General features: G+C 41.7%; 1 protein-coding gene across 1 annotated transcript in view; it reads right to left on the bottom strand.

Annotated features, from left to right (window-relative positions):
* Positions 1-935: 935 nt before the first annotated feature.
* Positions 936-26,662, bottom strand: part of LOC140172441 (uncharacterized) — a 43,988-nt gene continuing 18,261 nt past the window's right edge. The window contains exons 5-11 of the mRNA XM_072195589.1: positions 15,641-15,670; positions 12,181-12,375; positions 11,498-11,674; positions 10,424-10,623; positions 6,127-6,498; positions 3,265-3,387; positions 936-1,934 (exon numbers count right to left, since the gene is read on the bottom strand). Of these exons, the coding sequence (XP_072051690.1) occupies positions 1,078-1,934; positions 3,265-3,387; positions 6,127-6,498; positions 10,424-10,623; positions 11,498-11,674; positions 12,181-12,375; positions 15,641-15,670 (1,954 nt within the window). The 3' untranslated portion in view covers positions 936-1,077. The remainder of the gene's footprint in view (positions 1,935-3,264; positions 3,388-6,126; positions 6,499-10,423; positions 10,624-11,497; positions 11,675-12,180; positions 12,376-15,640; positions 15,671-26,662) is intronic.

Raw genomic sequence — 26,662 nt, 5'->3', positions numbered from 1 at the left:
TACAGCGTATTTATCACAATATTGTGTACTAACTAACATCACACAAAATGTTGACAACATGGTATAAAATTGCTATAATACAAACGATACAATATGAGGTGTGTGTAGTCAGAATCTGAAAGCACACACCGCCTTATTCATTTTGTAGTAAATGGGTTTGCTGGGGAAAAGCATTACTTCACAAATTGACTCGTTTGGAGAAGTTCATGATTTGTTAAAAACATACCCTCATAATATACTGCCGACAACTTACAATTGCGGTACTTTCTACTTACTGACCAAAATGAGTGTAGGCTAACATGATATACTGTCATATGAGTAGGCCAACACAATCTTATTATTATCAAGTCATTAACAGAAGAACCATTTTGACATGGAAATATTATTTCATTTACCATACACACTGTTCCCATTAAATGTACATTCCAAGTACTTACAAGTCTTACAAGTGTTCAAATTCAACAGAACAATTCATCAGGTTCATCTGAGTGGTTGCGTTAGTTCAATAGCTTCCATTTATTGGATTAATAACATGACATCTTGCAGGCCTACATTCAGGAAAGAGCACCTGGTCAAATGTTCTTTGTAGGGTTCCAATGCCAGCCAGATGAATCTTGCTCGACTATAGAAGACTGATAATTCTGCTTGTAATGTGACCTTTGAATTCTTCAATGGGACGGACCTTCTTATATTATTGTTGACAATGATTTTTACACAAGCTGACATTTTTAAAGGGGCTAAACTAACAAGAAGAGGTAAAATGCTTTAACAATTACGATTATGCATCTTTAATTTTAACAAACAAACATTTTCTTACCTGAATACAGACATTATTATTAAAATCTTATTTTTGCACTCCTATGCAAGGGCAACTAAATTTATAGCAGGTATTGTTTAACATGATATTACATTGACACTGAATCTTTTTTTTATAATCTACTTCAGAGAATGCCTCCACATATTGTGGGAAGCAGTTGCTGCACTACACCCAACAACCTGAATTATTCCTATCTTCTACATTCGATTAATTAGATCATCTATCCTTACATGGAATTATGGGTAATATTTTACAAGGAATTATGGGTAAACCAATTTAATAAGTAGGCCTCCATATCTTGGGGCTCCACCAGGTTGCTGCTGCTGCTGCTGCTGCATCATCTGCTGCATGTAACCTTGTGGCGTCATACCAGGGGGTGCCTGCTGTCGTTGCTGCTGCTGTTGCTGGTACGCAGCATGTGCCTGCATGTGCGCTTGCATGAGCGCATTGTGTTGAGCTGCAGCTGCATGGTACTGAGCATACTGCGCTTGCTGAGCCTGTATGGTCTGCTGTGCAGCCATGTTGGGTGGCGCTTGACCTGCCGAGGCTGGTGGTGATTGTGCAGGCTGCGTCGGAAGGCTTACCGTCACTTGCGCGATGTTACGCAGAAGGTTTGGCCCACTCTGAATCAAATTATCCAAAGCTTTCTTCACATTCGGGTTGTCAAAATTGATATTACCACTGGTTACTGCTGGTGGAAGTGGCGGACGAGGACCACGGGCGGCCGGGCCACCTGGTGCTGAAGCAGGTGGTGGGGGTGGCTGGTGACTGATTGCCTGGACGTTTGATGGTGCAGGTGGTCTTGCTCGATGCATCGGGCCCATCTGTGGATGCACAGGACCAATCTGTGGCTGCACAGGGCCAATCGATGGTGGCGGATCTTTCTTCATCATAGGTGGTTGGTCATTATCACGCTGCATTGCATCTCGCTGCATCGCATCTCGCTGCATCGCATCTCGATTGGCTGAAGGAGGAGTGATGGCAGCGGACATCTTGGTCTGAGGACCAGGGCCAGGGCTCGGTGAAGCCTCTCCACCAGGACGAATCATGCTCAAGATCTTGGCTTGTATCTGTGCATTTGGATTCTTTGGTGGGCCACCTGGTGGTTGTCCTGCACCTGTGAACAAAATAGCCCAAACATGCATGAATAACAGGGGAATAGCAATGTGTATTGCAATAAAATGAACGAAATGACTTGTTAATGATAGTAATTATTTCTACTGATGATGATATTGAACAAACCAAATGGGCTATTCCAGCTGAAATCCATACACCCCTTATAGAAGACACAACCTTTATCTCCCACACAGGGGGTGTAGATTTCAAATGGAATCACCCATTCAGGTTCCCCCCTTTTAAAATTTAAGATTAAGGTCATATTCTTCCATAGGGTGCATGGATTTCAAGGTATAGCCCTATGTAGCCAAATTTGGCATTTTAAAAGCATTTCATTTCATAATGCATAATATAGATTATCACATGAAAAAGTAAAACTGATTATACATGTACTTCCTTACACCCACAATTGATTTTGAAATTATTCTTTAAAGTCAATTTCATATGCATTGTGAATTTTCCTATTTTTACACATCAATCGATACTTACTATGCCTGACTTTGCTACTGGTTATGTTGACACACAAAAATATAGAAACATCTTTATGTTGAGACCTTGTGTTTGTGGGTATTTGTGAGGATTAAAGTTTGATGCTGGCCCTCACGGTTCAAAAACAAGTTCACAGGTAACATTTCGCTCCGATCTTTGTAGTTTACTTTCATTTTGCTAAAATGGCTTGTGGCATGACCTGCTCCGATTTTTATCTGCATTTTCTTACTCACAATCACTCACACACTAAAAAACACTTAACAATGCAAAATAAGTTATAAAAACAGAAAGCACAGAACAAAACAAGAAATAGAACACATCGCATCTCCTGCAAGCTAGCAACACTCAAGTTAACCACATAATTAGTATTTTTAAATTGCAAATTTAAAAATCTTGTTTAGCTTGTACTTTGTCAATTTGGTGAAAATGTAGTCACGTCCAACTCAAAATATAGCTTTGACTGAGGTTAACTTGGGAAACAACCAGAAGCATAAAAGTCCATCTCAAACTAAACCCAAGTGTAATACATGTAGAACGTAAAAAATGCATTACTTTCTTTGATTTTTTCCCCTGAAATTTTCTCAATAGTGAAATTCAACTGTTTAATGTCAAGTGAAATTTTGCTGAGTTAAAATTGAACGGACAATAAAACACTTGCATACAGGCTCACAAATTCAGCGAGAATCTGAGAATCCGGAACTGATTTGAGTAAATCATAAGAGATTTTCGCAGATTTTTTGAGCCTACACGCTAAGTAAATAGGGGAGAATTCTCGTAAAATATTGTCGCCAGGTGAAACAAAATTCTACATCTGGCATTTATTCATCTGAAACCACACTCACCGATATCCTCATCAGAGTCCAAGTCCATATCAACCTCTTTACGACCTCCATTGTTGCTAGGATACCCAGCACTGCTACCGCCAACACCGGTAGGACCACGACTGTCAGCACTCCTACCAAAATCTGGTTGAATGGGATGGCAAAATCCAATGGGTTATATGTACCACATAACCCTTGAACATGCACACACTCGCACACAATCACCACGCACCCACAGACACATACATATACACATGGCATTGATTTATATAAATGTTCATTTTCACATTTAAAATCAATACAATGACATAATCAAAGGTGGGTGGTCAGATTTTTTCAAATTCTGTTTTCTATCTTGCATTGAAGTTTACCATCAAAACAAGCCATTTCCAAATTTTGAATTGTATTGCTCCTGCAGTTTTGATACAAGAAGCAAAAGTGTATAACACTGCCCAATACGATAGTTCATACTTTTGTTGGTGGTCACACCATCTAAATGATTCGGGTATTAAAATTAACTTGGTAATAAGAAAAATATGAGCTTTCTTCTGATACCAAAATCTCAGTTTTGATAAAGAAAACTGTGGGATGAGGCTGTCGATCTGGTCACACACCTTTATTATAAATATGAGACACAATCTGGTCCTTGGAGGCCAAAGGAGGCATTTTTGAAATGAAATTTTTTTATGATGTCCATTTTCTTAAGTATTTTTTTAGTCCATATTTTTGCCTTTATCTCAATTTCACATTTGCCGCCTTTGGCCTCCATGGACCAGATCATGTCATATATAAATACACTCTTCACTGTTATATGATCTTGCATAATTTGACTTCTCATTAAAAATTCCTATAGATTTGTGGTGGAACTTGAAGAGACAGCATAATTCATCATGTTATAAGACAATTAAAAATCATGATAGGAACTGTATAATATATGTTGCAGTCACTTGATATCAGGATTGTTTTTCTGTGATTTTTAAAATTAAAATCAATTAAAAATTGGATCCAATGTCATCCAAACAAGTCAATTGAAAAAAGTCTCTTATAAAGGGGGTAAGTCCTCAACGGTGATAATTAAGTCAGATGCAGTACTGTGAGAGCAGCAAACTGCTAGAGGAGTAGCCAGTTATACTACATGAGCAGATGGCATATGCAGTACATCACTGCACTGCATCTTATTATGTAGATAGAAGGTACTGCATTTGAATGCAGCAAATTACGTATGCAATTTTTGAAGTCATAAAATTGGTTAAATTCCACTAATGTACCCAGTACAGCTGTTCCTCAATTACATTTTAAAGTATGAATTTTACAATATTTGTAATGTAATTCAAGGCTACATTTAAAATGACACAATTGGACACAAATAACACATACATGCTGTTAAAAGGAAACAATACAATCCTAGTTAGTGGAAAACTGATCAATAGACGATGAGACACAACAGTTCACAAAATATTTAAAAAATGGACGGATAAATAAGAGTGGGTGAAGGAATAGATACACATGGACATAGATGAGCAGTGGCCAGAGTATCTTCAGGGGTATCGTTACAGTGGGAGCAGTCACTTATTCAACAGAAAAAAAAGTGTTTTACATGTCACTATTATAAATTTGCTCCCTAATTCAGACATATGTACCTCAAATACCAGAGCTACTGATCTCAAGCTTTGCTGTATACAAATTGTTGTGTATTACACACACACACCACACAAACATTTTATATGCCCATCCACACCCCTCATCCACACATCATTAGCACACAAACACCCCCACACACATAAATACCTCAGCAAGCATGAACACATCAATATCAAAAAAAGTATTAGTTATAGTGGCATCATGAGGCACATAATGTGCAAAGTGCAACTTTTGCAAAGGTTATTGCAGAAAATTTATTTTGCAGCATTTAAAGTGGGTTGAAGCCTGTATATATGGTTGATTGATTTGCATGGGTTTTAATGCTAGTGCATGTAAAATACATGCATCCTACATCTTTAGTCTACATTCTAAAATCAATGACAATGTAGTAATAAGTATATGTGCATTTTCAACGCACTGTCGGTAAAACCCACACAAAAATTGCCTATTCAAGACTAGCATCTTTTCGCAGACCCACCTGACATAGTAAGGTTGATGTAATTGTGCATAACGAATATTTATTAAAGACTATTTGAAAGAAAGATTTTTGCAAAGATGAAACTATTCATGCCTTGACTGTAGCGGACAGATAATATTGGTCTTTGCTCAGAATTTATAACAAGAACTGTCTTTAAAAAAGCCAACGCCATGGATGAAGATCATATGTATCATAATTTTGCATTGATAAGTGCTTGGAATGATGTATAGAACTTGAAGGAAAGTTACAAAGATGAAATTCTTTATGCCATAACTGCAGCAGAAACACTGGGATAAGTGGTTGCTTTTCATGCACAGAGAATTAATGAGATGAACGAAATAGGGATCTGGATGTGACTCACTCGCTATATATCCTCACTCACACAATCTCATACATATACACACCACAATGGGAAAACACACTGAGCAAGCCATGCCACATAACCATTACATTAGTTTTGGTCATCAGATTCATCACACATTTTCAGCATCATATATAATGAGTGCCTCTCTTTGGATATGGTCAGACATAGTAGCAGCAATGAGTTTGCAAAAAATAAAGAACTGCAATTTTTTAAACCTCAACATTTTTTTCTCTGATTCTACCTACCTGTTTGATATAAATAACGAGTTATTTTTTTTCAATCTTTACAATTTGATGGAAAACTGGGTACACAATACACATATATGTAAACTGCGTGATTGTCAAACTTAAGGATTTGCGAATATAGATTTTTATTTACGAACGCGAATCTGGCTATTTACCTGTGGGTTTAGCTGCCGGATTGCCACCTTGATCACGAATCATCCTCTGACGAAGCTCTTGCAGGAACTCAATCACTCGTGCCAACTCATCAATCGTAAGCTGCTTGCCGTCAGCAAGCAAATTGAGCAATTGGGGAATGGTTAACTCAACACCTGCAGCGCCCGGCGAAGAGAAAGAACCTGGGCCCCCAGCTGCAGGGGGTGGGCCACCTTGTCGAGGGGGAGGCGATACCGGTGGTACTGCTGCTCGAGATTGCCCAACGGGGCCAGGTGGTGGCGGCAAACCGCTTTTATCTCGTAGGTTTTGCATGTAGCGATCAAAGTTACGACCAATGAGGCTCATAGCATCTTCGAGGGGCATGTTTCTGTGTTCTGGTTGAGCGGAAGAGAGAAAGGTCAAAAAAGGTCATGTGTTAATGGATGCAATGGAAAAGCCATGCAACAATTTGTTCTCAATAATTATTACATAAAACAAAAACACCTTTTTAATACTTACAAAGTTTATGACCACACCTAATCTGATGAAAACCCTTCCTTGCATTCCAATAAGTGGAATACTCAGGGCTTTTTGAATAACTACCACTTTCTAGAAACACTGTACGGTGTAATTTCAAGAAATATGATCAAATATCTATTCCAATCCTTCCAATAGTTACAAATTTACGAACAATGAGTCTTATTAAGCCAGTCCAATAACAAGTAAAGTGTTGTAAAGAATAGCTTGTCTTAATATGATGAGATACATGAATTGTGACGCAATGTAACAGTTTCTGAAGTATGACGCGTTGTTCTTGTTTATAATGGATGCAAACGCAAATTTAGTGGGACACACACTGGATATCAAACTGCAAAGAATATAACCGTATACATGGACAAATACCATGCAAACAGCAGACACACAAAATACAACTTCATTGATATAGACCCAGAAGTGATGACGCGATTGAATCATAAGATGAATTTGATTCTATGACATCACACATATACAGAGACCCGATTTAAATTTACATATCTTGTTTTCATTCAGTAAGTACAAGTTGCAAAGTTTGCGAGATATCATAGTTTGTACAGTTGCTATGTATTTTCGAAACGTACCACAAATTTGTTTTTCTTATTCTTCAATTTCCATCGCAAAACGAAGGTATGGAAACGAATCGACCATTCAAATTTGTATTGCTATGTGCAGATGGATACACCCATAACCTTTTTAATCCAACAGTCAACGATTGTTACTTTGTTTAAAAACTGATGCAAATTTCTTTTCCTTCGAACGAAATACATGACACGAATCGAAATTGAGCGATTTAAAGCGACATCATATGTAAAATGACGATTTAGAATTTAAATTGTACATTTGTATTTTGCCTTTGTACTTGAAAGAAATTTTAAAAGCGAAACCGAAGCGAAAACCCAAGATTAATAACTAAATTGAAGCTCATTGCGACGTGAAACGATTGAAGTGTGATTTCATACAAACGAATATATTCAGCGACAGGTTTTTCTGCCAGGCGATTCCTGATTTATGGTTAACAAGCGTATTAAAACTCGAACTGTGAGACATATGCAGTTCTAGATTTCGACACTAGGCAAATTAATAGCAATTAGCATAACAAATTATTAACACATTAACATTAAGACTCCAACAAACCTTTCAAGTTTACATTCTCAACTTTAATGTAAAAGTGAATTATTATGTGTATATGTTTTATTAAAATTTTAGCTTTTATGAACGATTAAGAGAAATGAGATCAGTTTACAATACATATTATCATCAATATGTTTACTTTTCATTCACAAGATTTTATTAAGACTTAGGCCTAAGGTTTCGGTTGCATATCAGTTATATATCCAACACTGCCGTTTTCCAAATGCCTGATTTGCCTTATATTTATTCTTTGATGACGTATTCCTTGCATTCTGCTTCTAACGCTGCCGAGCCGATTCCTAGTCTCATTCTGCTAAATGCGATCAATTCTTCTTCAATTGGGTTGGTCTATTTGAAATCTATAAACCCCCTAGAAAGACACTACCTTTATCTCCCACACTGGGAGTGTAGATTTCAAATTGAATCACCCATTCAGGTAACCCCATTTGAAACTCACACGGCCTGTGTGGAAGATTAAGGTCATGTCTTCCATAAAAGGTGTATGGATTTCAACTGAACGGCCCATTCTGGAACTTGTGTTTCAAAAGTGTATCACAGTGGTATCAGGAATCAATTAATACACTACAAACAACTTTCCGAAAGGCAACTGCATAAATGTCAAGTCTTCGAAAGTCACAGGAAATGGCCGACACCTTATGACAATGAAAATTATAACCCAACTATATTTGTATGGGGTCAAGGCCCATTCATTCTTGAAAATTTTAATCATATTGTTCATTAGTTGATCCATTGACATTTTCATCAAATTAGCGCAATAAAATTCCACTTACTTGCAGGTGTTTTGCCAAAAATCACATTTGCATTGAAATAACAAGATGTGTACAGCTGATATTAACTGTTGCTTAGCAACAAGGCTGTAAGCTCTACACAGATTGCTACTCCAACTTAATATTATGATCAAGAGAATTGTGACTTGTTAAAATACCAGTATACAAGTGGAATTGTATTGTATTTCAACAATAACGGATTCAAAATAAATTTAAAATCCTAGAGTGTCTCTGAAATGATAAACTTACAGCGAATTAAATCACGCAAAACTGATATCTAATAATAGTGGCAATTTTGCAGCACACTTTCGTTCACCGCCAGAAAGAAGATCCTTTTTTTATGACAGACGTTTTGCAACAACCATGTTTGCAGGAGACAATTCATCCAAACTTGTTACACATTTGTAGGCGATAATTCCACGGAATTTGTTAAATATAGCGATGCAAATGTAGCAGAAAGATACAATTTATTTACCAAAATATACTGCTGCTATTTATGCGATTTAATAATAAAGCATTTAATGGCCATCTATCTAGACAACCTATTCCAAGGTGCAAACATTGAACAATTAAATAACGATACGCTATGTGCGATAATTTATGTCCCTAAAAAACATGTATACGATTTCGACCGATGAACGACAACACCAAACGGAATACTTGACCATTTGATTATTCAGAAAATGTGATGAATTGAAAGAGAACGCAGGCATTACGATACAACTACATGTATTTCTATTAATTTCAGATGGAAATTGAACCATACTTTACGATACCTAGCATGGGTGAGTCTCCTTGCTATGTTCCGATCAAATGAGTAGTTATGATCAATAAATCACTTGCGTATTTTCCTACACGTATGAACTTTCTTTCATTACTCGACATTTGGTTATGTATGTTTCAACAATACAACGTTTTTGTAAGACATCATTACAAGTAAATTTTAAATTGTATTAAAAATATTTAACTTATTTTACCTGCAAATTAAGAAACACAAATCAAATTATACATTCTGAGAAACATTCGCTCATTAGGACACTGTACAGACAATTACATGTTAATATGTGTACTATGTTGGGCTGATAAACTTGATGCCATTCACATGAGCCAAGTTGGCACATAGCTGAAGCCACATTTTTATCATTCACACATTCCCCATGCACACACAAAGTATCTGATCATCGCTATTACATTTTTTCTTTTATCTTGCAATCATAACACACAACTCTCATAAATCACATTTAGACAATTTTCCACATCAAACAAGGAAACAAACTTGTAATCAAAGTACACACAATTTAAGTTGCAAAGGAAAATAAATAAAACAGCATGACTCTTGCTCTTGCTTTATTTCCCTTACTGTCTAGAAGTCACACCTTTCTAACATCATTATAAGTCACCTAATAAATTTCACTTGATTTGACCAACTTTTCGTCATTTACATAATAATTATTCATAAGTTACTTATAATTGATAAGTTACTTATTCATAAGTTACTTATAAGTTACTCTTGCTCTTTCATTTCCCTTACTGTCTAGAAGTGACACCTTTCTAACATCATTATAAGTCACCTAATAAATTTCACTTGATTTGACCAACTTTTCGTCATTTACGTAATAATTATTCATAAGTTACTTATAATTTTGAATAACAGACTATTGTTTTATTCGAAGTCCAGAGGCCCATTTCACAAAAACTTGGGACTGACTTTTAATAAGGCTTATTAACATACAAACTGTGCACCAGGGGATTAAGTATTGCATTTAATGGCTAGCAGTAGAAGGACTATCACCTGCAAATCCATTACTAAAGTCATGCTGTCTTATTTATTTCCTGTCACCAATCATGTTTCTGTACCACTCACCTTGCGGTGTGCCATGGAGGATGTTGACGGTGACGGATTTGTGCACCTCATGTTGACTTGTAATCACAATGGCATACAGCACACCACGGCGCGACACATCATCCAATGCAGTGGATAACTGCATCTCAGAGTTCAGGTAGATGATACCCACTTGTACTTGAAGCACTCTGATGCGTCGTTGCACGTTTTCAGCATATTCCCTGCGAATGTAAACAAAATTGTGACTTGCATGTACTATTATAGACACTATCAACCATCCAGTGGGTGTTACAATATGTCATGACAAACTGGAAAAAAAGTAGAAAAATTCACAAGGTTGACGCTAAAAAACACCAGACGTTCGGCTTGGAAATACAAGCTACTTTTTGCTGATCTGGTACAAGTGTCTTTAAAATCAACTGGCAGTAATGTGGCAAAATTGTACAATCAGCCAAGTTCCAATCATCCCTTTTCAGACATTATGCGCTAGGTAAACTCTTTCATTGTACGGTACACATTATATTGTACACAATTGTCACCATAAACACAAGAATCCTACATTTTATTTTCTATTGGCAGAAATGACAGTGTCCTAGTGCTAATTTCAAACCCTGCTAAAAACAACTTCAGAACTTGGTTTCTTGCAACTGTCCCATATGACTTGGTAACCAAACAGTTTTCCTTTGAATTGTTGATAGAAAATGTATTTCTTAACAAAACAAGTCAGATCCGCGAGAGGTTGGCTTGGGACAGCAGGGCCTAGATTTTGATGAGCATCACAGAAACGATTCTTGTAATTGATTCTCGTAAGATTCGGTTGTGAGAATCATCTTCTCTCATTGTATCATACAGTAAGTGCAGTGACTATGATGGATTTAGATTCTCTAAAACCAAGACGAAATCTAGGCCCTGGACAGCATTTCTTTCATCACTTCATTTACTGACACTTCATTTACTGACACTCCATTCAAACATAAATTGCTAAACTTACTTAACTTCACAATCTTGGCAATACCATTGGGGCTTATGGCTATTAGATTCTTATAACATAGATCAATTACAATCCGAAAAAAAATATAACATACGCTTCCTTACCTTTGGGCCTTATTGACGACAATGATCTCGCAATCGATAGGTCCATCAAGACTTGGGTCAGGACCTGGGGGAGGTGGTCCACGTCTGTCCAATGGATCTCGCATATCTCTGTCACGGGGCGCACCCCTGTCTCTGTCGTAAGGATCACGATCACGATCAAATGGGTCACGGTCACGCCTACAGAAAAAGTATAAATGCTCTTAATTTCTAAAATGGAGAGTATGATGTGTGTGACAACTTTTACAAAAACTTAGTCATATTGTAGCATTTGCTGAGGACGACGCCCTCAATATTTTTCAAAATTCTGTTATTTTATACGATTGTTATTGCACTTTATTAAACTAACATACCCTGCAAAAATTAAGACTTTCGGTGCTGTAGTTTTGTCAAAATTCGAGATTTTGAATAAAATGCATGAACCATTGTTTTATTATTACAATAGAAATATTAGTTGAACGTGTACACAATGTTCACAACACAGTACGTACACAGCGTGTGGGATGGTACACACACATCAAAGGCCTGTGACGTAACAAAACCGATGGAGTGACACGCACTGGCAGTTGTCCGGCTCAAAATTAAAATGGTCATAAGGGTTATACATTAGCATTAAAATTATGGATGGGGAGTAGTGCCAGTGAAGTTACTCCATAACCACACCTGAATCTTAGTTTCATAATTACCTGTACGGATCATCTCTCTCCCTAGACACAATATCCCTTTCTCTGTCCCTCAAATAGGGATCATCCCTATCTCTTGGATCATCTCGTCTATATGGATCATCCCTCGGTGGAGGCAGCCTGTCCCTATCATATGGGTCCAAATCTCTTGGGTCGCGACGTAGCGGTGAACGACGGTCATCCAAATACCTGTCTCGCCTGAGATGATAAAGATGGAGAGGGTAAAGATTGAACTTATCAGCATGTTTTAATACTCAGTCAGATGTGAACAATTATTTATCACGTGACGTAAGATGACTGTAACTGGATCAATCCGGATTGTACATTTGTAACTTACCATATGTGACCATCCAGCACAACTGAGCCCTGAAGTCGCCAATCATCATTTTTGAGATATTCAACCAAAATATTCTGCTTGAAATTAGCTTTAAAATGATGTATTTCCAGGTTCAAATCCAATAAGTTAGAATAGGCTTTGTCCACGCAATGTAGCCATTATGACAACCAAGCTTGCTCACACCATGCTCAAACGAAAGGATATTGTTGCATTTTGGTTACTTTTTTATTGAAAAATCTTGGGGTGGGATGGAGCATTTATTAGAGGGGGAGCATTTGTTACAGACAATACAGGAACAACCAGACACATCTGTAAAGACTAATATTTCTTTGGCCATTTGCCAAACAAAAGGTATTTAAAATTGCCATGAAACTTATCATAAAACACTCCAAAAAGGCAGATAAGATTTGATAAAAGCTGAACCTAACGACCCATCATCAATGATAGTAAAAGTCTGGAGTTTGGCCGAGGACTGCTCAGTGAACTGAAAAATTATAATACACGGCTGTCAACTCTCAATGTATTTGATGTGAGTCTCACACATTTGGGCACTTTCTCATGCCAAGGTAATAAATTTCACTCATCATCCTACCTCCCCCATTTTTTTTTTTTTTTATTTTTGTCCCGGTACAACCCTGTTCGACAAAATCTTATGTTGAGAGCCCTGACAACATCATGGAGGAGATGGCGATCTAACTGATTTGGATACACTGCTGCTTACGGTACTTGGGTAATAAAGGTCACTAACAAATCAACCTAATAACAATTGACAAATCTTATACAAATCATGCATACATATAACCTTATTCGATAGTGCCCCTCCCCAAATTAGTGATCCCTGGGAACTTTTTTAACTTGTACTGCCCTTTCTGCTTGTTGGCAAAGGGGAAGGAAAGAAGGAAGGAAGGACAAAAAGAAAGAAGAGAGAGAAGCTGTTTTGTTCTATCCGTGCTTTAAACCACAGACCCTCGGGCGCGGCGGAGGATAAAGACCAGGGATAGCAACCATGAGTACTTGTGCTGCCCGGCCAGTGGTTTTTTTGTGTGTGTATATGTGTGCTTGGATGATTGTGCAACCGGATCATGTGGGATGCTTGTGCTTGCAATCACTTTATGCTGTAGCCTGAAGGAAGATTAGGGTTCAAGTTTGTTTCTGTTTCTGTAGAGATACTACACAACACTCCCAAGTTGGAGCCAGACGTATAGGGTATGTGCGCATGCGGTTTGCTTCTTAGTCTTAAGTTTGTTCGGCTTATACATGTAATAGGCAAACATTATTTGTTAGTTTGTTACTGCGCACAGCAATTAAGTCCCAACTTAAACTTGTGTAAGTACACTTGTGTAAGTTCACATAAGATTGTGCCAGTCACACATTACGCAACACGCAACTAGCATAAGTGCTGTGCCCAACTGTGTACATGCAATTCTATATCAAAACACAATGTTATGAGTCTAATTTTTTTGCCTAAGCCGAACAAACTATAGAGTATATCTCGATGAAGGGAAAGAAGAGGTTTCTTAACCCTAATGCCCTTTCTGCTTTTTGGCAAAAGGGAAGGAAAGAAGTAAAAAATAGGATGAAGAGAAAAGTTATTTTCCTTTGGTCCAGTTTTGAACCACAGAAACCTCAAGTGTGGAGGACAAGATTTGGGATAGCATGGCAAGTGTTTACGCTGCTCAGCCAGCGATTTCGCGTGTACATGCGCTTCAGAGACTGTCTTTTGGATTTTGCAGGAGAGCGTTAAATAGCTCTTCTGGAGCCTTCAAGGAGAGCTGTTTAGAGCATTTACAATAGAATGTAAGGAAAAAATGGTCAACTAAGGAGGGCTAAAAATCACTCTCCTATATCAGATTTAAGGTGAGCAGTAGAGAGCGATTGCTCTTGCTCTACTCAAAAGGCAGTCCCTGGCGCTTGCAGGCGTTCTGTGCTGTATGTAGCCTTTTTGTAGTCTGAAGGAAGGGTTAAGTGCCATAGTTTTCAAAGCACTTTTAGCATGAAAATGGGTAAAAATGCTAGTTGAAATCACAACAATCATAAGCTGTGACAGTGAACATGTTGAATGCTTGTCAGAACCATTTCACTGATATTGAAAACAGTAACTAGTTCACCTGTTTGGTAAATCCCAAAAGCCTTTGTGTTTTTAACCCTGCATATATGTCACGCTGATGTGCTAATCCTTAGCGACCATCGTTACCGCACATGGTGAACTGTGCAATAATAGTGTGTGCATCACTGTGACGTATTTAAGATTAAATCGCAAAATCTTTTGGGGTTAAACGAAAAGATCAATTTTACATCATAACACTATGGGATTGCTTATTTCCATGCATAATGTATTGGGTTAAGGCTATCCAATTCTGCAATGGTCCGTATCATTATAAAATATTTAATATAAGGAACAAGAAAACAAAGAACAATATCATGCATCCATTCCACACTCAAACAATAATACATGTAAAACATCAGAGTTTTCTCAGAATTTACCCTTCTTATATAATATTTATTTCAATTTGGAAAATTGCCTGGAAGTTACAAACAGTCCAAAAATAATCTAATGAGGCCTAAGGAATCCCAGCCAATGCAAAACATGGGAACAATTAAGAGTACTCGTGCTTTGTTTACCCGATTCTAAATGTATAATGGGAGTGCACATATCTCCTCAATGCTGATTCTCTCTTAATCACACTGCAGGAAGATGCACATCTCGATCACCATATATGTTTACAACAGACGTGCATGTTTCTTCTACCTCATTACAAGCTAGGGGAATGTGCAAGTTGCTAACTTTTTTTCTAGACATTTGTGCATTTTGGCCATCAACAAGGCACATGCTAAAACAATATGATAATCACTTGTTTGATGTGTTGGGCCATATTCTGTGGGTATACCACACCTTGTGTACAATGAAACTTATTTCTCTCATAGGCAAATCAGGCAATATAGATGTGGAAAGGGCCTTGCCTACACTATAGCAACACTGGGGTTTAAAATCCCAACCATATTAATGATCATAATCCTGTACCACTCTAGTGTCAGAAAGATCATCAGAGATGTCCTATGTCTATAATTACAACAAATTTGATAAACATGAGAAAAACTCTGATGAATTCCATCAATCATTCTTACGTTTTTGAAAACTCTGTACTGGATGATGCACTATAGAAGCAAAGTGAGACACATTTTGCATGAGATATTTATATATATGCAAATGCTTTGATTGTAGACAAAATATATCTGAATCTACATTTACATTCACATTGAAGCAGTGATGTAGGTCTCCAGACCTTTTCTGCGGCCCTCCGTCATTGAAGTCTCGGTCATGGTCTCGAGCACGATGCCTACAGACACCTTGCAGTTGTTTTATTGCTGTCACATGGCTTTATATATATTTACCTCTGCCACACAATAAAATGTGTCTAATGTGACATCACAGATGACATATTCCCTAAAAATATTAGTTAACCCACAGCATAAAAGTGCATTTTTGCCAATAGCCAAAGTCGAGATTACATTTGCAAAAGTCATTTATTAAAACTTCAAACAAATATTTAATCTTCACAGGTCATTGTTTGGTCTCTGTCTCTGAACTTCAAGGTCTCTGTCTCAAGGTACCGCTCTTGGTCTCGGAGGTGATAGTCTCAGTCTCGCATAATTTGGAAGTCTCGACTACATCACTGCATTAAAATGTGCCCTGCCAACACACTTGTAAGCCATGGAGAAGGACACTCTGACATGTATACTACACCTCCAGTTTGGTACATGTAGTGACATAGGTGCGTATTAAGCCTGATCACAGTATCAAATTGCACATGCTAACCTAATCCAGCTGAGCGTTACTATGTCACATGTGTACAATTTGGCTGTTTGTTGATACCCTTGTGATGCAACCTTGTAAAAGCCCTGGCATCACTATACCAAGCTCGAGGTGAAACCAAATAGACCAATATGGATTCCTATTTGTGTCTCTACGGATAAGAGTATCTTCAGTGCAATGAATACCCAGCAAACTAAACATATTCAAACATTTTTAAAATGAGTGCAGAAAGGTTGCCAGAGAACATTTAAATATTGGGTAAATACATAGACGTTATAAAATAACAGTTTCAAAACTTTTTAAATGTTGCCATAAAATGTTTGCACCTAAAATTATTCAATTGTTTACAAATATTTTGTGAAAACTATTTTATAATCAGTTTGTCAACATTACCAAACATTTTGGGAGCATTTTTTAAAATACAAGTTTTTAAATCATTTTATGATCTTATAACCCAACATATAAACATGATTTAAACGTTCTGACAAAATTTGCAACAAATGACTGCCAATATACAAATTATACACACACATATATAGTAAAGATCTTTTCAACAAAATGCACAAGTGCAGTTACAGTAATCTATATTTCCCAGCAAAATTCCTTCCCACTCACCGATGCACACACTCTGTTTTTATCGCATTAAAAGATTTGAGGTCACGTAATACTACACAGCGTATTCAATGAATGATGTGCGGATATTTCATGATGCGATTCAATTAGCCAATCAAAACCCTACAAACGTATTTGGCTTATTCCATGAAGTTGGGGCACATTACAAATTGGGAGAATTTTATAGTATAAATGCAGTTTAATATTTCTTATATGAACCTTTTCTCCTCAGTTGATATTTTCTAAATAGAAATAGTCCCAAACAAAAATGTTTGGTAGACTCATAACCGGTGCGATCTTACCTTTCCGATGTTGATTAAGATACTTCTTGCATCGATCCCGAGATGCGGAAAAAACCAATAGTCATTTTGTCCCACATAAATGAATAAATAACAAAAACCCCGATCCCCGAGTGGACTCACCCATCCGGTGACGTCACACGATAATCATCCCTTATCCGACTTGGGCAGCCCCTACTCGGCCAAACTTGTAGGGGCGGCGGGGTCGGGATAATCAACATCGGAAAGGTAAGATCGCACGGTTATGAGTCTACCAAACATTTTGTTTGGGACTAGACTCAGTACACCGGTCGATCTTACCGTTTCCGATGTTGATTAAGATACTTCTTGCATCAACATCTGAAAGATCGATCTAGCAAGTAACCGACGGATGGAGGTACAAGATTGGCCAGCATCTGATAAGGATCGGGAGTGGGTAGCATGGTAATCGCGAGGTCAAACTATTTCCCCCCCTCACGGCCGGATACAGAAAGACTACGTGAACCCACAAAAACCCCATGAAATGAAAGTGCACTGGTTAAGAATAGAAACACTGGTTCTTACCATGTTGGAATTCTGATTGTCCATAAAACACCTGATACCCAACCACCATGTTATCTCCCAAGAACAGCCCTGGTGAACTTATCGCCTGGTCGTTGGTTTACGTTTTTGTAGTAAACCGTGGAAAAGGACGACGGGTTCTTCCAGGACACAGCCTGACAAATCTCTTCAATGGGGACCCCCTATGGTAGGCCCACGATGATGAGATAGATCTGGTTGAGTGGGCCTTGGGGCGGCGTCTTTTGCCGCCCGAGTCCACCAACACCTGGACCAGCCACCGTGCCAGAGTCTGCTTAGCGGCTGGACCGTGCGGTTCTGCGTGGGTGATAAATAAGCGGTCATGAGCCCCTCTTAAGGTTTGTGTTCGGCCAAGGTAGTGCTGTAGCGCCTCACCGGGCACCACAACCTGTCTTCGGCTATTGTGAACCCTGCCCAATACTGGGTAGGAAGAGGGCGAGTGTCGGAATGTACTTCGCTCATTTTTGCAAGGAAATCCGGCGAAGAAACAGCGTCGCTCCGTTGTTAGTAACACGGAGGCTGACTTGAGACTGCGTGCAACTCCGAGCAGCGCCGTCCGAAGCCAACGCCAGAAGAAAGGCCGCCTTAAGAGTGGCGTATTTAAGGGTCGCTTTTGACAGGGGGCTCAAAGGGGACCCATAATATACTCCAAGACTGTGTTGAGGTCCCATGGAGGACCACCTTCCTTTCGGTGGCGCTCGTTGAACATACCGTCGAGAAGAAGACTTAGGGACCCATCTGAATTGATAGTCGACCCGTCTTCAAATCACCGATGAATCGAGAGAATGGCTGACTTGTAGTTGGCTATCGTTGCCTGCTGAAGTCCTGACCTGAACTTTTCTGTCAGAAAATCTGCCACTAGAGGCACAGGGGCTCTAGTGGGAGATGTATTCTCTCATCGCACCATGCGTAGTAGGAGCCAAGCGCTGACTATACGCACGGAGGGTAGACTCTCGTCTACCCCGGCGATGAGAGAAGCAGCTTCTGATGAAAAGCCTCCCTCCGCCGCACGTTGAGTGATAAGGGCCATGCAGCTAACTGCAGGTGCTCTAGTGGTAGACTTGGTACCTCTCCTCCGGGCATCCGGAGTAGATTTGGTAACTCTGGGAGTACTCGCGGCTGTGCCGCTAGTAGATCCACCATCGGTCGAAACCACAGGTGTTTCGGCCAGAACGGTGCTATCAGAATGCCGTTGCAATCCTCCCTCCCGATCTTGGTCACCACCCTTGCGAGCAGTGAGATCGGGGAAAGCGTAAGCAGTCATTCCTCCCAGTCTCTACGGACAGAGCGCCCACGGCGAATGCCTGTGGGTCTGCGACCCTCGAGCAGTACACCGGCAGCTGATGATTTCGATGAGATGCGAACAAATCTATCGAGGGTGGTACATCACCCGAAGATCGTCTGGGCGACCTGCGGAGCAAGGGACCATTCTGTAGGTCCCGACACCTTTCCTCGTGACAGATCGTCCGCGAGGATGTTGGTGACTCCGCTATGTGCATCGCTCTCAGCGTAATCTGCCTGGCCTTGCACCACCCTATCAGGCGTAGTGCGTGCAGGCACAACCGTGGTGACCTGGTGACCCCTTGTCTGTTGAGGTAGGCCACCACGGTTGTGTTGTCTGTTTGGACAACGATATGAGATCCCACGATCACCTTCTCGAAATGCTGGAGAGTTCTCTCCACTGCCCAAAGTTCGAGAAGGTTGATATGGAACTCCGTCTCCGTGGCCGACCATAGGCCGAGACTGAGTCCCGTGGATGTGGCCCCCCAGCCCAGCTTTGACGCGTCGGTCGTCACTACGTGGACCACCGCTGGTGCAGGAAACCTGACACCTTGAGTCAAATTGGGCTGATGGGTCCACCACCAGAGTTCTCTCGCGCGATCTCCGACATCGGAACGCGAGGGATATTGGGTGACGACTGGGCCTGTAAAAGGCTAGAAGGTGTAGTTGTATAGGCCTCATGTGAAAGCGGCAGTGCAGTGCGAGGTCTACCATACTGGCCATAAGGCCCAAAACCTTCATCCATGCCACAGCGGGTGCCCCTCTGACTCGGCCAAGAGTCGGGCACACCTCGCCATGTTCGTCACCCTCTCGGGTGAGGCGCCGCGATCCCTCCTTGAGGTTGATCTGGGCCCCTAAGAATAGTGGTGTCTGCGTCGGGACCAAATTGGATTTCTTGGCGTTGATCAGAAATCCCAGGTCCCGCACCGTACGGACTACTAACTCCACGAGACACTGTGTCTCCAGCGGGGTGCGTCCGTAAATGAACCAATCGTCCAGGTAGCAACACATGACTCCCCTGCGCTTCAGGTACGCTGCCACCGCCCTGACCAGGAGTGTAAACACTCTGGGGGAGGTGGACAAGCCGAATGGCAGGCATCGAAACTGGTAAGTTTGACCCTGTACCTTGAAGCGTAGAAACCTCTGATCTTGAGGTGCGATCGGAACATGCAGATATGCGTCCGAGAGATCTAGCGATGCCGCCCACATACCCTTGATGGGGCAGGCTAGCACCGAAGCGAGAGTCTCCATTCTGAACCTCTTGGGCCTGATGAACTCGTTCAATGGCTTGAGGTTCAGAATGGCCTCAATCGCCGGTCTTCTTTGGAGCCAGAAAAAGTGCTCCAAAACCCCTTGGTGAAAGGGGGTAGACCGGGACAATCGCTTGCTTCGTGAGAAGCTGAGTGACCTCTGACAGTAGTGCCCGACGCTGGGGGCCGTCTGGCGGCACTACCGTGGACCTCTGAATCGTGCGGGCGCACGAGGGGTGGCTGGTAAATTCCAGCCTGTAACCCCACTGACCACTGACAATACCCAGGCGCCGGTGAGATGGCATGCCATCTCTGGGCGTAATGCATCAGCGGCCGCCCACAGGGGAATCCCTGTGGAAGTCCAAACCTGCCGGCATGGACTGTCGACCGCCGTGCCCTCAGGACCGATCTGGTTTGCCACCCTTAGAAGAACGGCTCTTCTTAGGGGGCTTGCCATCTGATACAGCACTACTCTTGCGCTTCCCAGTTTTTTGGGAGGTGCTGGAGTAGCCTCGGCTCGGGTGTAGTCTGTGGTGCTGGCGTCCTGCTGAAGCGGAGCTGGCGCTGAAGAACGCTTAGAAGACTTCTTCTTCGCCTTACTGCCCTTCCCCTTGGTCAGGGCAGCCTCTGACTTCTTCAGAGTGCTCTCATTGGTGGCCTTCTTTGCCCGGTCCTCTACCGTAGCGCAAAAGGCCTGTCAAAGAGTAGCCCCTGTCCCACCGAGTCTGACTTCTTCATTGCTTCAGCAAAGTCGGACCATAAGTTGACTGGAGGGACAGACAGGCATTCTCCGGCGGCGAGATGACATCCTATGGGCTAGGCCCATAGAACTCTCGTTGAGGTTAGCTGTTAGCACCGCTAACAGATTAACCTCATGGAAGAGTTTCGGCGTTGCCCGTGGTCGGTCGCTACCTTCCTACCGAGGTGCTCGGCAAGCGTGGTAGCGGCGCTAGAGACTCTGATAAGCGGCGTGCTCGCTTATCGATGAGCTTTAGCTCCTCCTCCCACTGGGGAGAAGCGACCCGTGCGCCTTGGCGCTAGCGGCAGGCGCTTGGCAACGCGTCTGGATCCATGTCAGGGACCCTGAGGTAGGTTTAAGTAGTCCTCCTGCGAAACACGCGGTGGAAGCGTGCAAGCACGCGGCGTCGAAGCTCCAGCGAGCCTGACAGCCCTCTGAAACCTACCCTTGAGGTCCGCCGGGAATGCAAGTGCGAGGCGACCCTTGTGTGGACGCGCTAGCTGGGCATCCTACTGAAAAGATGCCCTGGTCCTCCTGAACGGACTCCTCCTGAGAGAAAGCCAGGCCCAAACCTTGGGCCACACGGCTCATCACCTCAGCGGTGTCCGCAGGCAGACCATTGCTAGCGAGTTCCTCACGGGGAAGCGGGGGAAGGATACCTGAAGCTACCTGCACAGCCTCATCAGACTGTGAGTCGCTACTGGCTTCATCTTCCGACGCCTTTCCCTCACCTTCAGACTCTGACTCACTCTCTGATGAGGAAGAGATCTGACGACGGGCATCTGAAGGTGGACAGGGAGGTGTCGCCACCGTGTGGCTAGCCCACTGAACACCAGCAGAAGAGGGAGTGCTCCCGCCAGACCCCGAGATGCTAGCCATAGCACCCCGGGATCCATGACGCTCTCGCTGCTGTCACCTAGCCATAGCAGCGTGCGGCCTACCCTGAGCTGTATCAGGGTTAGCCACTCGCCGCCCAGCCTGGGTAACAGCTGGTGGTACTGCTTGCCCATCGCTGGCGGCACTTGCCACGGTGCTAGACCGTGGAAGAAACCACTCTGCGGCGGATACCACGGGTCATACGCTGTCGGTAGCTTACCCGGAAAGGATCCGCCACCAGGGAAACCCCATGGAGCGGCGGTACCCGGCCCGCCCCCCCCCCCCCCCCTGTTGCCACAGAGACTGTGGCACCCAGGACGAGTACTGCGGTACCTGCGTGGTTGTAGCGTAGGTGCCCGGTAGGGCTCCCGGCTGCGTACCACTGTACCCATGCCTCTGGCGTTCCCCGCTAGAGGATCAAGCCGTGTGTATGGGTACCCGCTATACTGGCTGTCCCTTGGCTAGAAGGAGCTTGCCTAGTATCACGGGTAGCTGGCGTGTATACCCCGATCAGTCACCTCGCTACCTGAATAGGCAGTATCAATCAATGGAGCCATGCTCCGCTGAATAGATAGTGATCGATCATAAGAGGGTAATCGACCCATTGACTGTAATGGATCACCCACGCTCTGCTGGCTCTCGAGGACATAAGTGGGTTGTTGATCAGCCAGGCTGTTCAAACTACCTACCCTAACCTCTTGAGCCTCGCCCAAGGTCGCTGTGTGTGGCGGACCACTCACGGCAGCTATGGGCGGCGTGCATAGTGGCTACCACTGAAGTCGAGCCGTAGCTCGTCTCGGTAGCTGCCACCGTTTGCACTTGGGTCGCTGTCCCGTGAGAGACTGCGAGCCCAACCAATATAGCCGCTAGCCAGTCCCGGAGGACAGCCGGCAGCCATTCAAGGCCCAGGGCATCACTCGGCGGTCCCGCCATGGAGCGCTGCCGTGTGACAACCCCAGGTGGTTCTGCTAAGACTGCGCCCACAGCGTTAGCCCGGTATCGTCTCTGCTAAACCCATGCGCGTTTTCATTACGACCCTTGCGGGAACGAAAGAGCGTGCTGCGTGCGTGGATCAACCCAGGCAAGCCCGGGTTCCACTGGCACGCTGCGTGCTACAGACCGCCGAGGCAAGCCCGGAGGTCCGTTCGCACGCTGTATGCTAGATTCAACCCAGGCAAGCCGGGGTACCCTTGGCATACTGTCTGTCGCCGGCTACTTCGCGGGTGCTAGACCCGCTCGTTCGCCAGCAATAGACGGGTGTCCACCTGCAAGAAACTCGCTAGAGATCTCACTGGTAGACTGGTACTCGCCTGTTAGGGCAAGTACCGCCCTGCTGCCTGCTACTAGCTTAGGCGTTATGTCAGTGCTTTCGCTGGCTGCTAGGCCTTCGGGCTCGCTAGCAGTCCCGGAGGGTCCGCCTGCTTGCCGGGACCGGAGCCCCAGAGGTTACCTTAGCGTGGCCCTTGCCGTCGGCGCTAGTACCATATCAATCTTACCTGTAGGCTTCTGTTTCTTGGTCTTCGTTTTCTGTCTGTGTCGAAGACCCAAACGAGCGCTACTTTCTAAATCCTCGAAGTGAATATCCGATAAGCCTATGCAAAAAGAAGCACACTTATTCGATTTAGAGCAATCCCTGTGGGTGTAGCAGAGTGGATGCGGGTCCCACTCTGCCACAAGGGAAGGGCATGATTGACAAGGCCTGGACATTGTAGTAATCGGGGGCGTATAGCACTACCCCGAACACAAGCTCAAGCCCAATAAACAGCCCCACACGCACAGTGGCTGTCGCTGATGTAGTGGTATGATATAAAAATATATGTACAAAGGGATGAAAAACTGAAAACCTTTTGCTATAGATTTGTCAGGCTGGTCCCTTCGGAAACCCCCCGAACTCTTAGCAGTAACTCGTCATCAGGCAGCGTACTGAAAGATATAACGATAGAGCACACCATAAACATAGCGATAATCACTCACCATACATGTATACACAGTACTGTACAAACATCTATTTAACTTACTAGTCTGCTATAGTTGTTTTACGTGAGAACAAAAATAAAATGGCGTCCTAAGGCGGCCATTTTGGCGATGTGTCCCGTATCTGACGGAAACACTCATACAAGCTAAGTTTTTGGATCGTTTTTGTCACTTTTCTAGCGAAAAAATGTCGCGTCAAAACTATCTCCCTAGCGCACTATACTGGTTGGTTTTTACCTCAGGTGTAACAAACAAACTGTATATCTCTAAATCCTTTGGTTCGTAATGATACTTAGCGTTGGTAAAGAAAAATCCACACGTCTATCTCATCTAGAAACCAAGGAGGATAAGGGATGATTATCGTGTGTGACGTCACCGGATGGGTGAGTCCACTCGGGGGATCGGGGGGTTTTTGTTATTTATTCATTTATGTGGGACAAAATGACTATTGGTTTTTTCCGCATCTCGGGATCGATGCAAGAAGTATCTTAATCAACATCGGAAAGCGGTAAGATCGACCGTGTACTGAGTCTGAAGTTTTACTTTCATGTAAAAGTTACTTGAAAATTGTACCTATTATATTTTTTATTTTTATGGGCCATTAAGTGGTTGGTGTCCAGCACTTTTTAGGGAAAAAAAAGCGTGACATAGAAAAAAGCAAGTATGCGGAATACAAATAATTTCAATTGTAACATCAAACAGTCACAGTTTTACATAATATTACATGAATTAATGTTGGTAGTAACTAAAAAGTACATTTAAACAAAACAGAAACCAGTCAATTAAAATTTATGGGATGTCAAAAATGAGCTTCCCGATGCTACACGCGGTGTCCAGAAAAATAAGTGTAGCATCGGTATTTACAGCTCACCCACAGCACATACTTGTATCATTCAAATCAATTTGTTTTGTGTTTTTATTGATGTAAACATGTTTATAGGAAATTTGACCAGCATTTGTGCCTAAGCTCTCAGTCGTTTTAAAATTTCATGAGAAAATGTCACTGTGGTGTCCACGTGTAGCATCGGGAGATTTCAAACCATTATACTTGCTTACAGCAAGGTCAGTACACATACTGACATGAATGGACTTATTTTAAGATGTGACTGGGTAGGGGTTTTCAAGGAACTTGATTTGAGGAGCTGCCATTTTACCAAAGAGTAAATATTTTGAAAAAATGGTGCGGTGTCCATGTAGCATCGGGATGTAGCATCGTGATCAAAGTATAGCATTGGGAAGCAAACAGTTAAAATTTATGTAATTTCTTCTTATATTTTGAAACTAGATGACAAACAACTAAACATATTAACTTTTGAGGGCAGGCAAACATTGTAAAATATTTATGTGTTCAATACAAATGTTTATGCACTATCAGACACGGTGTCCATGTAGCATCGGTACACAGTTTTGTCAGTTTTATGTATTCACCAGTTTTTTAAGTCCTTGTTTTATTTTTTCTACAACTTTTAATGTCTGTAGGCCCAAATGTAATTTTATAAATAACTTTACAACAAAGTATGATTACTTCTTGTGCAAAACTCACAATCCTACCGATTCTACAGGACACGGTGTCCAAGTAGCATCGGTAGAATTATGTTGAATTTTTGCAACAAAGGCAAGTTTTTTTTTTACTTCTAGTTTCAAAATAAACTACCAGCTGTGAATCTAATGCTTTCTGAACCATCCTAGGTAGCTGCAAATATATTCCTTGTGAATTTTAGATACAAAAAGAAATCAAACATAATTTTGAATAGATTTACCTGTCATCCTTCATTTTTGATGCCTCATAACTTTTGTTTCTGATTTAAGATAGTGTAATTGGTAATATTATGCGAATTTGCCATGGTAGGACATCATAAAAAAGGATTTTATTAAGACATGTCATGGACAGTATGTTTAAAATAGAGAGAGCTAGTATAAAATGGTGTCCATGTAGCATCGTGATATTTGCCTTGACTGCTGAACAACAAACCACTACCACAGAAATTCTGTACTTTCCAATGTAAAAAGATCACTTTTTTTTTGAAGTATGATAGTTGAAGTAACTAAAACACACATTACATTTAGAATTAAGTCATTTTGAAATTTTGACCCTTATGTCACACTTTGTGCCCCAACTTCATGGAGTTAGCCATTTACATAACAGCCCTACACATGCCAAAAAGCAAACTCTGATACTAAGTTGAAATTTTACTGGAAAATTTAAATGTTGCAAAAAATATACATGCTGCATAGCAGTTGATACTTTGGTTTTTGTTGAATGTTTTCTTGCTGATAAAGGTTTAGCTTAGTATATTGTGGCGATCAATATAGCCAAAATAGGGATGCTAGTCAGAAAAAGTAGGTCTTCAGCAGTTAATATTATTATGCTTTCGAAGTTACTAGCGTATCTGTATATGAATAGAACATTTGTTAGATTAATATTATTATGCTTTCGAAGTTACTAGCGTATCTGTATATGAATAGAACATTTGTTAGATAATTTTTTTTCCATTAAATATTTCCAGTCACATAATGTCCCAATTAACGAGACAACGGTGACAGACTACTACAGACCATTCGCAACCAGTCAAAGTCCCTGTGTTTTCTATGCTGTGGATTCTTGCATATTCACAAGGGCCGATAGCAGGGGTCGAAATAAGCGGTAGCCCGATAGCCATGACTATTAAATTTTCTGTCAGGCTATTAGATTTTATCTCCATGTAGCCCGTCGGGCTATTGATACTTGCTGCTGTGTTTAAGCTT

This window comes from Amphiura filiformis, chromosome 16 (genome assembly GCF_039555335.1).
Source record: "Amphiura filiformis chromosome 16, Afil_fr2py, whole genome shotgun sequence".
Lineage (NCBI taxonomy): Eukaryota > Metazoa > Echinodermata > Ophiuroidea > Amphilepidida > Amphiuridae > Amphiura > Amphiura filiformis.
The sequence above is the reverse complement of the archived record's forward strand: the minus strand, read 5'-3'. Positions and strand labels throughout refer to the sequence as shown.